Genomic DNA, 15,258 nt, shown 5'->3' with positions numbered 1-15,258 from the left:
TATGCTAACAAATCAGTTTTGCTATGTCTACAAGTCTAAAAACCAAAAGGTTGGCTCAGGAAACAATGGAATAGAATGGCACAACTAATAAGTAGGGGTGTGCGAGCCAGCTCGATTCGAACCATGGTCCCAATTTGAACCCAAACAGCCTGCTCGCACATCCCTATTAATAAGACACACCCAATACAGATTCTTCAGCATCATAACAACTTACCTTGAAAGCTACAACTTTTTCTAATGTGGTACAAGCAAATCTCTTCTGAAGCTTCACTACTGTTGGTAGTCAGTGAGCCCTGACCACTGCTTTCTCTTCGTTCTGAAGAAGAAAAGAAACACATTCTGGCTTAAGGGAAGAACAGAAAAGGAGGACTTTGATTTGGCTGCTCTGACTTCATGCATACCTGAGGTTCTCAGCAGGGATATGCAAACATGTTCGAAACTGAACTGGTTCGAAGTCGAACTGGTTTGTTTTGGTTTGAAGGCTCAGGGTCGAACCAAACCACCTCGTTTGGCTTGACCTCGGAACAAACCCCTGGCCCATTTGTCAGGTTCATGGACAATTTTTTTTAAAACCTTAATTCCTCTGGGGGCGGTTCTCCCTCCCCCTGCTAGCATTCCCGCTTTCAAAAATGGCCAAACAGGGCTGTTCTTGCAGGCGGGAAGGCCGGCAGGGAGAGGGAGAACCTCTGTGGACCCCACCACCACCTCAGAGAACCACCAACCCCCAGAGAGGGTAAGTTTAATTTAAAAAAAAAAAATTGTTTGCAAACACCCTCCCCCTGCCCAGACTGAACAGGGGGTGGGGATTCGAGGGGGTGCTGGACCGAAATGGCCCAGTTTGATTCGGGTCTGGTTTGGACTCGGACCGGACCAGCAGGTTTTGTGCACACCTCTAGTTCTCGGACACTTTCATGGGGCCCTCCTCATGTGATGGAAAAAATGCTCACATCAGGGATTCAGGTACAGGGAAGGCAAAGAAGGGCCAGCCCCCTCAGTTCCTATGTTTACAAGGCTACTGGGGAAGAGCCATTAGCTAACTGGGGGGGAGCCATTAGCTAAAATGGGGGGGGGCTTGTGGATTGCATGAAAGCCCCCACTACACTTCCATAATCCAAGCCTCTCCAAGTGTTAGGCAGGCAAAGATTCAGCGTGCGCAAGGTTTCCTTTTGCCTCCAGCTTTAGAGATAAGCAAGACAAATAAAAAGGAAGAGGTAAGGCATCAAAACAAACTACTTGATGAAAAAAATATGGTTGTTTCCCCCACCCACCCACTTCCCTTCTTTCTCACACACACACACCCTCACAAAGCAAGCTAGCAAACCCCATGAGGATGGCATACCAGCCCAAAGCTCTGGCAGAGGACCCAAGTCTCACCAAGGTGGTAAACCTGTGCTCAACCATGCCTACCATTATGGGCTCACATGACTGTACATATCTATGTGCCCTCCATATAGAAATTAGATATCAGGGAGGAGGGTTCCAGGCTAGCCTTCTCCCTGACACACCAGCTTTTAAATGCAGGCTTTTTTGAATGGAGCATACAACAATGCAAGCTCACACAAGTTCAAACATGGCTTCAGCAAAAATTAACCTCGCACACTGATAGAGGGGTGCTCTATCACCCTTCCAACCTGTCGTGCTGAACCAAGATGCATGCCGAGCCAAGTTACACGCTCAAAGAAAGCAAACACACACCCACACCCCTCTACCTACCTACCTCATAGCTATAGTTAACTACTTGGAGAAAAGCTGTTCCATGTCAGACTCAAAATACTTTTAGCATGACTAAAACTTATCTTCAAAGTGATTTCAAAAGAAAATTAAGCTGGGTGCTGCTATCCTAACAGTCTCTAGTTAGGACAGTTTCTGTCTTTCCACCCTTACAACATAGGATTTTGTACTCCTCCCCACATTTGTAAATCTCAAAGCAATTTACAAAGAAAAATAAATAATAGATAGATAAGATGGCTCCCTGTCCCCAAAGGGCTCACAATCTAAGAAGAAACATACCAGCAACAGCCACCGGAGAGACGCTGTGCTGGAGTTGGATAGGGCCAGTTCCGCATGCAAAGCATGAGCTCACCAGAGAGCTATACTTCTTTCCACTCTTTCAGCGGCTGTAAACAGATCCTGACCCCAGAATATAGATGTAGGGGTGTATAAGAAGAAAGAGAGAGAGCACGCACATGAGATGCATGCAAGGATCCAGTTCAGTGGCCAAGTCCAAAGTTAGCCATCTAGGATCTGAAAGATACTCTGCTATGAAGTTCATTAAGCAACGAATATTGGATGTTGAGTTACAACTTGAAGTAGCTAAAAATTCAAAGGGTGTGTATCTTGGTGATCAGGTTTTTAGCTCGAACCCTGCTGCATACCTAAGGAATATTACAGTTCATAAATTCAGACATGCCCTGTCACTAGCGCGATTAGACGCGTTTCCATCGGCAGTGCTTTATGGGAGGTTTAACTCTTCCCAGCTTTGCCCGTGTGGCTCAGGCACTGTGGAGACCACTGATCATGTTATTTTATATTGTCACCTCCACAAGGATATTCCTATAAATATTATTTTACCTTGGCTGAAGACATATCCTGGACATCCAGATGAATTATATCTAAATGTCTTATTGTCTAATTTTAATTCTAAGTTTACTATTTCATTGGCTAAATACTGTTATATTGTGTGTAAGCGCCGCTCTCTTGTTTACGATTGTTTCTGGTCAATGACTGAAATAGAGTGACTGACTGATCTGAAAGGTTCTCTGAACCTATCTTGGAAATCCACAAGACTGCTCTTGAAACTGTCATTGGAGGAACTACAGACCCATTTTCTCATCTCTTCCACTGGGCAAAGGAGACACACACACACACACACACACACACACACACACACACACACACACACACACCCTCTTTTCCTGAAGCAAACAGCTAGGTTGTTACCATTCTGCTAGCCACATGGGCGACTCTTGTAATGTTCTAAAAAGAAATAAGGTATTCTACCTTTGCAAGGTGATGGCGTACAGTTTTTGATGTCACATGCGTTCTTGTAGATCAAGGGAACTTTACCAATCAGGGTTTGGTTCATTCCCCACTTCTCCAACTTCTCACAACACTCTGGGTTAAAAATGTCATGTGACCGCTTGCAGTTGCTCCCAAATCTGCATTCTCCCTGGAGATAGTACTGGCATATGTGAAGTTTGACACAGATCTTCTTAAAGGTACAAGACCCATAGGGTCCATCCCCTTTATTATAATATGGACATATCTGGGAACAGAAAGAAAGGAGATGCACACAAACACTTTTAAAGCATGTACAGTTCCAATACTATTCTAGTCTACCTCCATCCAAGATGCTGACACAGCTGCCTAAATGTTTGCAAGAGATATGAGTTCTGGGAAGCACATGAGTTCCCAGCAGCTGGAGAATAGGTTTTCTGAGTGCTGGAATCCCATAAGGAACCTGACTTACTTGCATAGCACTGTGCTCTTTTCCTTGCCTTGGATCAGGCAATATTCAACAGTCATGAGCAGGACCACACATATCCTTGTTGAATGTTAGCATACAAAGTAACTACAATCCGGTTGCCTACAGCAGAAACTTTCCATTTTTATTTTTATTTTAAACAAATCGGGAACCTCTGTTAGGGGCTCCCTACCTTAAAAACAAACAAACAAAATGTACTGCTTCAGTTGCAAACCTTCAGCTCACCTACCCTATAGAGATGTGTGTGTGTGCACACACGCGCAGACACAAATTTAAAATGTTATCATTATGAGACAGGCTTATCCATTCACTGGCTTACAGCCACGATAGGTTCCTCATGAATACCCCCACTGAAATCAATGAGACAAGTTTACTTGTCTTATTAATTTCAAAGCAAACTCTCAGTGCTAATTTTCTGAAGCCTGTCAGTCAAGCTGAGGGGAGGGGTGTGCTGAGCTTTAGCACACACAGTCAGCCAATCAGGAGCAGAGGGGTATTCATACTCGTCCCTCCTGTCCTGCGGTGGACACACCACAGAGAACACATCTGCTTCAAGTTAGCAATCCTCAGATGGAGAACAAATAGCAGGGCTGCAGCCTTAGGAAGCAGGAGGGCTCTTAGTACCTCCCGGAAGCCCTTCAAGTACCTAGGGGTGTCCCCTACTGGGAATCCCTGGCCTACAGCATAGCACTTCAGGAGCAGTATTCAATTACATCAATGTTTTTTAGTCATGCAGACCGGTCCCTACAAGGAAACAAGCTCCAGAGTTTTATTTCCTTGTGGTTTGTTCACATGCAAACTTTAGACAAACAGAAATGTAAGTGATCTTAAATACCCAAACGTAGCCATTAAGTGATGACTAGGCGATAATACCAAAACAATTTATAAAAGTGATTCATCTAAACATCTTGAATAGTAGTTGATTTTTTTTTAGTCTAAGAATGCTGTCAAACTAGCATGTCTAAAGGTTTTCTGAAGGGTCCTTCTGCTGAATCTACAGGATGATTTCCCCCCCTGCCTTATCTTTCAATATTTAGCATATTCCTCTTATATTCCCTCCAGAACAATGAGGGTGTCCTTGAATATACTTTGCAATTTATATTATTAAGAATATCTATATATCATTTTTTAACAACCGCCCAGAGAACTTTGTAAACCACCGAGAACTTGCGTTTGGGGCGGTATAGAAATGTATCAAACAAACAAACAAACAAACGTTTGCGAAGCAGTTTACATAATGGGGGAGGGGCGAGAGAGGAGAGGAGAAAGGCTCTCTGTCCTAAAGGGACTCTTAAACTGATGATGATAATAATAGAAGACACAAAAAGAGATACCAGCAACAGCCACTGGAAAAGACACTATCCTAGGTTAAACGGAAGGGCTGGCACACAACCCCAAACAGTCTCAGAGGAATGCCCCCAGCCAGGGAGGGTAGGAGAGCCGTACATGCTACCAAACAGTAGTTACGTGTTTGCAAAGATCAAGGCAGGAGGAGGGAAGAATGATCATGCAGGAGCCAGGTAGGACAGGTGAGGCCAACCCACATTCTGTCCCCAGCATGTTAGCAAGACTGGACAAAAAAGCCGTCCCTACCCATCCCGGCTCCCACACAATCATAGGAACATAGGAAGCTGTCATATACTGAGTCAGACCCTTGGTCCATCTAACTTAGTATTGTCTATACAGACGGGCAGTGGCTTCTCCAAGGTTGTAGGCAGGAGTCTCTCCCAGCCCTATCTTGGAGATGCCACTTGGAACCTTCTGTATGCAAGTGCTCTTTCCAAGCGGCCCCATCCCCTGAGGGGAATATTATACAATGCTCACACTCTCCCATGATCTTTGCAAACACACAACTGCCGATCAGAAGCACACATGGCAGGAAGCATAAATTGTCTCCTTTGCTAAGCAGGGTCCACCCTGCTTGCATATGAATGGGAGGCTACATGTTTGAGCACTGTAGGTTAGTCCGCTTAGGGGATGGAGCCACTCTGGGAAGAGCATCTGCATTCTTGCATGAAGAAGGTTCCATGTAAGCAAGTTTTGGGCAGTATAAAAATATGATAATAAACAAATAAACAAATAAATGTTTCCTGGCAGCATCTCCAAGATAGAGCTGAGAGAGACTCCTGCCTGCAACCTCAAAGAAGCTGCTGCCTGTCTGTGTAGACCAGGCCTGCTCAACTTCGGCCCTCCTGCAGATGTTGGCCTACAATTCCCATAATCCCTAGCTATTGACCACTGTGGCTGGGAATTATGGGAGTTCTAGTTCAAAAACAACTGGGGGGCCTATGTTGAGCAGGCCTGGTGTAGACAATACTGAGCTAGATGGACCAACGGTCTGACTCGGTATATAGCAGCTTCCTATGTTCCTATGGCTCTCCTACCTTGGCTGGATGCTCCTCTGGGCCCATTCAAGGTCATCTGCACAGTCCGAGAGATGGTTGCTGTCCCTTTGCTAAATATAAGAGAACCACCATTTGAAAGGGGCCTCTTTGCTCAGTTAGCAGGAATTTGTGTCAAAGTCTCAAGACAAATACAGCAGTGGAAGCAGGCATTCAAAAGGCTGCTTACTGGGGGAAGGTGCCTCCAAGCTGTGGGGCAATGAGGAAACCCACAGCCACACAGATCCCCCACCAAGGTTGTGCTTCCACGGCTGCTTCTTGAAAATATAAGGAACAGCAGCAGTCTCTTCTGAGCCCTGGGAGACACTCCTGTAGGTTTCCTGCTGTTTCTTAATGTTTCCAGCTCCCAGCACAAATGAGGGAAGACCCCATCACTCTCCCAGACCCTCAGAACATGCTGGAAGATTGAGGGAGAAGAAATGAATTGGGTGGCAATGGCAAATAATGGCTGGCTAATACGTCAAGTCACCTTTTTTGCACCTGAAAATATAAATATATATAGCAAAACGAATGAAACTTCTATGTAAGTACGAGAAACCCTAGCACTCTGATGCATTTACCAAGAAAGCTAAGCACCACCCTGCAGGGTTAGAACAATGGTTCATCTTACCTGGTACCAGTGATGTCATTGAAAATCCAGAAGTGCAGGCACTCTCCATGACAGCCTCCATGGACAAGCCCACCCCAACAGCCAGAGAAGCCCAGAAGTACTGGTGCTCCATCCTGGCACATCCCCCCTCCACTAAACCCCTGCCTGGCACTCTCTCCAAGAGCAGCCATCAAGATCTCTAGAGAAGTCTATAAGCAGGACAAAGTGGCAGCAGTCATTCCAAGCTGCTCAACATCAGCACCAGATATATACTGCCTCAGAAGTATACGTCTGCCTCAGGATATGGAGGTTTCATTCCCAGCTATCACAGCTAAAAGCCACTGGCAGACTTCGGTCCTCCAAGAATAACTTATACTAGGGACCATCGCAAAATCATGTTGCAATGAGTTCCATTGCTTTGCTTTTCTTAAAAGTATGCAACTCTCACATTCACTGCCACACATGATGACAAGCCTAACTGTGCCATGAACTCTGTGGTTATAAACTACTGACTTTATTTAAATTTAAATGATTTACTTCAACCTTTCCATACAGATATTCAAGGCAGACTTACAATATAGATTAAAAAATCTTTAGAATAAAAATAAATAAATAAAAGAACAGCATCAACCATAACACAGCAGAAACCAACTATAGACATCAACCCAACAATTTAAGTGCCATCGAATAACCTGGTGAACAAACAAAAATGTCTTCAGCCGATGCCGAAAGACCATTAATGTCGGTGCCAGTCAGACAGGCACAGAGAGAGAATTTCACAGACTATTCTATTGTATCCCACTACCCTGTAGTAGGAAACATGTCCAGCACATCTGAAATAAACTACTGGAACAAAAGCTTGCAAATAGTAGATCACTCAAGGCAAGAATGAATCTCCTGGAAGGATCAGGCAGGGAAGCTTGAAGGACGCAGTTCCCCCCCACCCACCTCTTTTAGACAACAAATTACTAACATCAGGGTTGCACAACTTAGCCCCCCCACACACCCCGGGCTGTTGTCCCACTATAATCTCCCATCATCCCTTAGCCACAGTGGCCAATGATCAGTGGAATTATGGGAGGTCGGTGTAGTCCAACTGCTGCTGGAGGGCCAAAGTGCAGCACTGACTAACACAGATGTGTGGATTTCTATACTTCCCGAGGACTTATCTGTAAGGCTGCAGCAACATATGAACAACGAGGAGTGGCATGATAAGGCTGTTCTCGCGTGCAGCCTAACCCAGGCTAGGGACACCCAGCCTGGTTTAGGCGGAGTGTGAGAACTGCCGGCATCAGGCCCGATCCCAGCTGGACAGCACCCCCAGAGCCCAGCTTTAAGGGAAGAAGCACTCCCTTAACCCGGGCTTCCTGCTCATGTGTGAGCTCAGGGTACTTCCAGCCCGGCCACACACAGAGACAGGAACCTAGAGTGCCCGTCTCCTGGGGGAATCCCCCAGTGCATCGTGCATGTTGCATTGTGGGATATCCGGAGGCCTGGATGCGTCATCCCAACTTCCAGAGCTGTGTTGAGCCATGCAGCACGACTTGCCTGGGCGTGCAGTCCAAGCTCCCAGAAACATGCACTTGCTCATCTTGGGGTTGGGTGGGGGAGGTAAGTTTAACCCACAGCCCCACCCACCCAGTTGTGTGAACAACCTCAATATTTTCATGAACACAAGAGATCTGAAAACAAGGCAGAAATTTTGAACACAGGCTTCACCGCAGTCTTGGAGTGTTTCAGGCAATGGGATGCATACTGACCCTTATCTCTGTACCAAGCACACAGCATAATCCTTGCATCAGGCAAGAAACACATTCCAATCCTTCTGCTCCAAACATAAAATGCATGCCATTGTCACTCACCCACAATGGTGATGATCTGGTCCAGATCTTTTCTGCACTCACGCTTATAATAGGCTAGGCTAACACCACTGCAGCTATGAGCATTAGAAAAGATCTTTTAAAAAATAAATAAAAACCCAAGCTGGAATTCTCAAAACTGTAACAAAACTTCCTTGGCTATACCAGAAGTGACTTAGGAATCATGTACTGTAGCAACCAGTCATGTTCTTCAGTTGTACCAAGATTCGTGTTAACAGAAGCATTAATCCTCACCTCAGGCAAGAGTGAAGGATCATTCTGAAGCAGCAGCTGACATAATTCGTCAGAGTTTAAGCTTTCCAAGCCATGTTCTTTTAGGACATTCAGATTAGGCAGGGAATTAAAGTCATGGATGAACTTGCATTGTCTCCTGTAAGTTTTAAAAATACAAAACATGACTGAAATTGGATCATGTTTTACACTAACAAGTATTACTTTAAAGCCATGCATCATCCATTGCCATGCAACCTGATCCTATGCGAGTTGACTTGGAAGTAATGATCAAAAGGGGGGCAGGGGATATAAAATCCCTCTTGCAGCTGTGAGGAGTTCCGGGCAGACTGCCACCACCCACTTTTTAATGTGAGGAGATTCACCGCTGCAAGGGAATATTCTGGGAGAGTAAGGTGGAAAACCCCACCCTACAGAAAGGCTTGAGCAGCCTTAGGCCTTCAAGAGTGGGCAACTAAGGCTGGACCCAATAAGGAGTGACATTCTGTAACAGGCCTGCTGAGCTTTGGCTCCCCAGCTATTTTTGGACTACAGCTCCCATCAACCCCAACCACAGTGGCCAATGGCCAGGGATTATAGGAGTTGTAGGCCAACATCTGCAGGAGAGCCAAAGTTGAGAAGGCCTGCATAGCAATACGGATTTATTAATAATTGGATGATAAGGAAAACATCAACAATAGCTGCTTGCATTCAAGTAAAACCCTTCCCCAGGAACTACAAGAACCATGAAGTCAGATCCAAGCACTTAAAACAAAAATAAGTTCCCTGACATGTCTAGCTAAACTGGTCCCTTTCCTTCCTACTAACTTCCAGGTAAGGAACTTCCAGTTGATTCCCAAACTAAGGCTGTTAGTTGCCTCCTTCCCTACACTAGCTTCTGACCAGACTTCCCTCAGAGACCTCCAGGGGAGAACTGAACTCTAATGCACACCTCCCCTACTCCTCTAAAGGACGTTGTCCAATGAACCCTGCCCCTCACTTTGGATTGAGCCACGTGGATTTGATTGGCCTGGGCTTCCTTCCATATTTGGAGAAGCCTACCCTCCAGACAATGAATCTAACTGAGGCCTAGTCCTCCCTGAACCTATCACACCCAGGTAAGTGTACATAGAGTAGGGATGTGCTGGAACATCATTTGGAAGCCAAATTGCGGGGCACCTCCCTTTAAAAATGAGGGCTTCCCCATCAGGTCCATACCTGCTCCTCCAATTGCTGCCATCACCATACTCTCCCAGGATTAGCTGTGCACCAACAGGGTGCCTACCAGCTGCCCCTACACCCAACGCCAGCATGCACATGGTCTCTGCACACACTGGCCATTTGCACGGTCAGCAGCTGGATGCACAGTTAATTCTGGGGGTGGGACCACCAGGAGTATGACGATGGCCACGATGAGAGGAGCAGGAGGTGCTCCTCTTCTCTGCTTTACAGGGGCTGGGGAACCCCTCCTATTTCAGGGGAGGTGCCCCACGATTCGGCTTCTGAATCACCTTTTGGCACATCCATAACATAGTGTTGCGTCATGTTCCCATAGGATTTGGGTCAAAAAAAGGAAAAAGGAAAGGAAATGAAACCCTTGACATACTCTGGTTTTTAAGATTAAGATTTCCAAATATCACCACAATGAGCTTCAGCGTGCGCAGGACAAGGACAAGACAGATGGAATGAAGAATTAAAGCAGGGTCTTGTGAGTCATGGTATGCTCAGTTACAAGGAAGTAAAACACAACTAGGCAGAGAGAGAAAAAGAGGGCAATTCTACTGGACACCCTTAATACTGTTAGTCATAACAGGGGACAGAGACAGCTGTCCAAGACCTATTTCATTTCTATCTAGTAGTAGTAGCTTGTAAAGCAAGGGAGGCAAGAATCAGGAACTCCCAACAGATCACAGTTCGATGGCTTTTCATGCAGAATGGGAAAGGATCCTTATGGCAGGAAAAGATGCTGATAGAGTTAAAAAGAAAATAAGTGTAACACAAGCACATTTATAGCATCGCCCTGGAAAGCTTGCCAAAGAGAAAGAGAGGGGGAAAGAGGACAAAGATTCCCCATCGCAGGAGTCCCGATGCAGTTTAATTCCGACAGATCGCTAGAGGGACCATGAGAGTGTTGCCTGTGCGCGCGCGTGCGCGTGTTAACAAAGAAAAGTTTAGGAAAGTCTCTTTCCCTCTACCAAGTCTCCAAGTAACTGCAGTACAAATATTAGTAACATACAACAAAGCACGCCCACCTTCACGTGGGCACTTCGAACTAAGGATTAGTGCAAACATCCTCTTTCCAGCCCCGCCCCGCGTTTAAGACAATGGGGGGGGGATGGGAGACAGAAACTCAGAATGCAAAATTCCTCCTTCGCGTCCTCCTCCCCTTGACGCCACTGAGCTTGGAAAGAAGAGCCTGCTGGATTCAAGGGGGTGTATCCCCGGCCTTTCAGCCCCACCTGAGCTCGAGGAAGGGGACTTGCTCCCTAAAAGGCATGGGGAGGACTGCAAGCCTATACTCGCTTGCTGGCTACAGACTCAGCTCCATGGAACAACTCAGTGGGAATTCTAAGCAAGCATGGATCAGGGTTGGGGGGTCCAGGAGGAGAGAGCGTGGCTGCCCCCTTCGTGCGGTGGCGGGGGGGGGGGAGGACTTACTTGGTGCCCTGGTTGCGACACCCGCCGTACACGAAGTACCGGCAGATGTGGAGCTGCTGGCAGCGTCCTGGGCATTTCCCGCTGCCGTGTTCCCGGCACAGCCGCACCCCGCTGGTGGCCACAACCACCCGGTGGCCGCCGCTCTCGACCGCACAGGGGGCCCCCTCTTCCCGGGTCACCAGAGTGAACTTCTTCGCGTCCTGGAGGATCTGGGCTAGGAGCGCAGGGTTACCCTCGAGGCGCAGCCGCTTCGAGAGCTCGCCCTTCTCCAGGCAGCCCCCCGACGCGCACAGCTCCTTCAGCGCCCGGCAGGCCAGCAGCTCCTGGACCGCCATCCTTGCTTTTTCAGCCTCCCGGGGAAGCTCCTCTATGGTCCTCCTGGTGCAGCTCCGTCGGAAGGCCCGTCCTTCTCTTCGCGTCCCCGCCCGCAGCGGCGGCAGCCCCCTCGTCCCCTTGATGCAGCTCGGCCAGGAGGCACACCCCTCCTTCCTTAAGTTTCGAATACCCGCCCTTCACGAGCCCCCCTCGGGGCAGCCCCGCTTTCTTCCTTTGCCGGGCTTGTGTTATTCTCGATCACCTGGGAGGGGAAACGAAAGAGAAAGCGAGAAGCTGGAAGAGGAGAAGGAGGCGGCGCCGCCTCTCAATGACTTGCTCGGCGTTGGTGTCTGCTTTGACCAGGGCCTTCTTAAAGAGTGTGAGGCCAATTGCTCGCCTTAGGCCTCACTTTCCTCCTCTCCCTGCAGCCTTTTTTCTTCCTTATCTCCCTCACTCCGAGGGGCCACCGGGGAGAGGGCGAACACGCACCCTCTCATTTGGCTACCCCCTTGAACAAAACCAAACTTAATATCCACAACGAGGTAGCACCTTTAGTCTGACAAAGTGGCACATAAAGTTGTGAGTAGCAAGGTTTGGAGTTCTTCAGAGCTCTGTGTAGCCCTATCCAGAGTTGTGTTGCATGCACAACAAGGTTGCTGTATTCTGGCTTTCCAAATCCAGGTGCCTAATTTGCATATTATGTAAACTGGCTTGAAAATGGTTTTTGAACAGGATAGTGACTGCACGTTTTGCTCCATAACTCTGCTTCTACAAGGGCTAGAGCTTAGCTTAAAAAAAAAAGAAAGAAAGAAAGCTGAAATCTGGGTGGGCCAAGCCCACTGGGTGAGATGCTTAAAATCTGGGTGAAACCCAGAATTTCAGGGGGCATACCAAGGTTGGAGTGGGCCTGGAGACGAAATTTTAAAATGGGTCCCTCGCTGCCTTCCTCTCCTTCTCCTGGCCCCATGTCTCTGCTAATTATGCCAACTACATACAAGGTGTAAATAACAGCAGAACCAACTAATACAACAGTATCAACTAAGAACTTTAATATTTGCACATATCCCAACTCAAGTCCTTGAGCTCTATAACTTGCAAGCTCCAGCTATCTGATGGCACCAACTGTATTATAGTTATACTATAAGGGGGGGCGGGTAGTTATTGGTATTGTTTGCATGGCAAACATGCCCCTAAAGCATTGTCTGGGAATTAAGCAATAAATTTATAAGGCCATTCCACTATTTTCACTTCCCCCTACTATATATTCACCTGTCTGAGATTATACTTCATGTACCCAATGATGTGAGCTGTACTCCATGAAAATTTGTGAAAACTGGTGGCGCAGTGGTAAAACTGCCGCCCTGTAACCAGAAGGTTACAAGTTCGATCCTGACCAGGGGCTCAAGGTTGACTCAGCCTTCCATCCTTCCGAGGTCGCTAAAATGAGTACCCAGAATGTTGGGGACAATATGCTAAATCATTGTAAACCGCTTAGAGAGCTCTGGCTATGGAGCGGTATATAAATGTGCTATTGCTATAATACGTGTGTTAGTCTTTAAGGTGTCACAAGACTCTTCATTGTTTCTGGAGAATAAAGAGGTTCTGGCAAATATAGCAAACAGGTGAAAACTGGGATAAAGCTAATGTGATCAGGGAATTCTCATCCAGCCAAGCCTCACTGAATCATGCTGGACCATTAATTAATTCTCAGCCTTTGCTTCCCATCTGTAAAAGGGTGCAACACCAACCACAGACTGTAGAAACATTGCAATTCTAACTCAGGGCAGTCCCTAGGGGTGTGTGGGGCTGGCTGCAAATCAGCACGTGCATGGCCTACATGATTACAGAATCATACTGATTGATGACATACAGTGTAAATAGTGTGAGTGAGGTTTTTGGACATGTCCACCAGCTTGGACATATAATGCATTTTATAAGAAATTTTAAAAAGCACAACATATGCTTCACAGTTCTCAGACCTTCTGGGTTGCAAATCAACTTGAGCATAGTGCATTTCTGCCATGAAACAAAACATAAATAGTACTTTTTGGATGGTTTAAAAAAACCAACCCCAATTTGTCCAATCCACTTCAATTTAAATAAACCTATTCCTCCCACCCTACCCTACATCTCTGCTCAATACCAAAGCCCTATGCCAAGTCATTCCAGGACAGGTGATCTAAAGGATGGGGCAGAAAGGGGGCATTTTACCTTTCTTTATGAAGGCAAAGGGCAGAGTCTTCCATATGCGGGTGGAATGATGTTCTGGGGGTGGGGGGCTTCAGTCCCAGGCTTTTTTGTAATTTTCTGCTGTGAAGCAAGCCACTTATAAGACTTTTTGGATGGTTTTTTTTTTAAATAAAGGGGGGGAAACCAACAATTTGCCCAATCCACTTCAATTTAAATAAACATATTCCTCCCACCCTGCCCTACATCTCTGCTCAATACCAAAGCCCTATGGCAAGCCAATCTTTAAATATTCAAGAAGGGAGAAGATAACCACAAAAAGGAAATCACATCATACCTCCATTACTAAGGCTGGGCAGGGCAGAGGGTATGCAGAGAGCTCTGGTGCTGGACACACACACACACTCTCTCTCTCTGCCTGCCTGCTTCTTTCCTGAGCTTCAGGCTTCAGGGAGGCCTCTCTGGAAGCCCCGCTGAAGAGCTGAGAGATGGGAGAGATGGAGCTCTACCAGCTTGCTTAGGAGCTTTCAAGCTGCACACAGACACAAAAGATTGGCTCCAGCTGGGCTGTGCAGGGGAAAGATAAGTGGCTGGGACTGGGGGAGAAAAGAGGGCAGGCTGCACTGCAGTGTGCCCAGAGCAGGGCCTGTGCCAGCACAGGGCTCGGGGCAATTGACTAGGTTGCCCCACCCTAAGGACGGCTCTGCTCTAACTACATGAAGTTTGAAGATTTATCTCTAGTATTACTACCCTTAACAAACTCCCTAGCCCTGGTACCCTCCTACCATCCCTCTATTCTCCAGGCTCAAGCCTTGTTCAGCTCTGCCTGCTATTTTTCTCTTCTTGCCACTTGGTCAAGCAACTTCCTCAAACCACCCTTCTTTCTCACCAATCTGTGGTATCCTTCATACCAAACTCCTCCTTCCTTTGCTCCCTCTGCACTGGTCTGCTTCTCTCTTCCTACTCTTAAAATAACCAAGACCTCAGGGATGTTGCAATATATCCTTTGCTTTTTTGGCCCAACACCCTTTCCAGTTAAAATACTAATGATTATGTAGTAGGGCTGAGAGAGGCCTCTGCCTAATTTAATATCATCACTGAAAGCTAAATAAACTTCCTTCTATAGAGGCAGTATACCTTGGAAAGCCAGAAGCTAGGGACAAACACCAGGGAGGGCTATTACTTTTGTGCCCAGCTTTCAAGTTCCACAGAAGCAACACTTTCACAAGAATAGGTCCATGGGATTGTTGTTCTCCAGGGCTTAACATGTCCACCCCTGCCCCAGTAGGCCTCCAATGCCTTTAACAAGAAATCGGAAGCAACTCTTGCAAAGGGGGAAGTGACCACAATACTCTTAGCTCAATTAAGATTACTTTTGGCTCAAATTACAGTGATAACAATTCAAATAATTCAACTCCTGTGACATGTTGGAGATAGAGTTCCAGTGCATTGACCTTTTGCACCAACTATCCTAATGGCCACTAGGGGCATTAGGAGTAGAGATAGTGAGTAAGGGTCTCCCTAACTGTTTTA

The 15,258-nt window shown here is 46.7% G+C and overlaps 1 protein-coding gene across 1 annotated transcript in view; it reads right to left on the bottom strand.

Moving 5' to 3' along the window:
• Positions 1-11,871, bottom strand: part of LOC128328571 (protein mono-ADP-ribosyltransferase PARP12-like) — a 43,996-nt gene extending 32,125 nt beyond the window's left edge. Inside the window, exons 1-4 of the mRNA XM_053258705.1 lie at positions 11,224-11,871; positions 8,590-8,725; positions 3,001-3,265; positions 215-316 (exon numbers count right to left, since the gene is read on the bottom strand). Coding sequence (XP_053114680.1) covers positions 215-316; positions 3,001-3,265; positions 8,590-8,725; positions 11,224-11,558 — 838 coding nt within the window. The 5' untranslated portion in view covers positions 11,559-11,871. The remainder of the gene's footprint in view (positions 1-214; positions 317-3,000; positions 3,266-8,589; positions 8,726-11,223) is intronic.
• Between the last annotated feature and the right edge of the window lie 3,387 nt (positions 11,872-15,258).

The sequence above is a fragment of the Hemicordylus capensis genome, chromosome 5 (assembly GCF_027244095.1).
Source record: "Hemicordylus capensis ecotype Gifberg chromosome 5, rHemCap1.1.pri, whole genome shotgun sequence".
Lineage (NCBI taxonomy): Eukaryota > Metazoa > Chordata > Lepidosauria > Squamata > Cordylidae > Hemicordylus > Hemicordylus capensis.
This window is presented reverse-complemented; position numbering and strand designations above follow the sequence as displayed.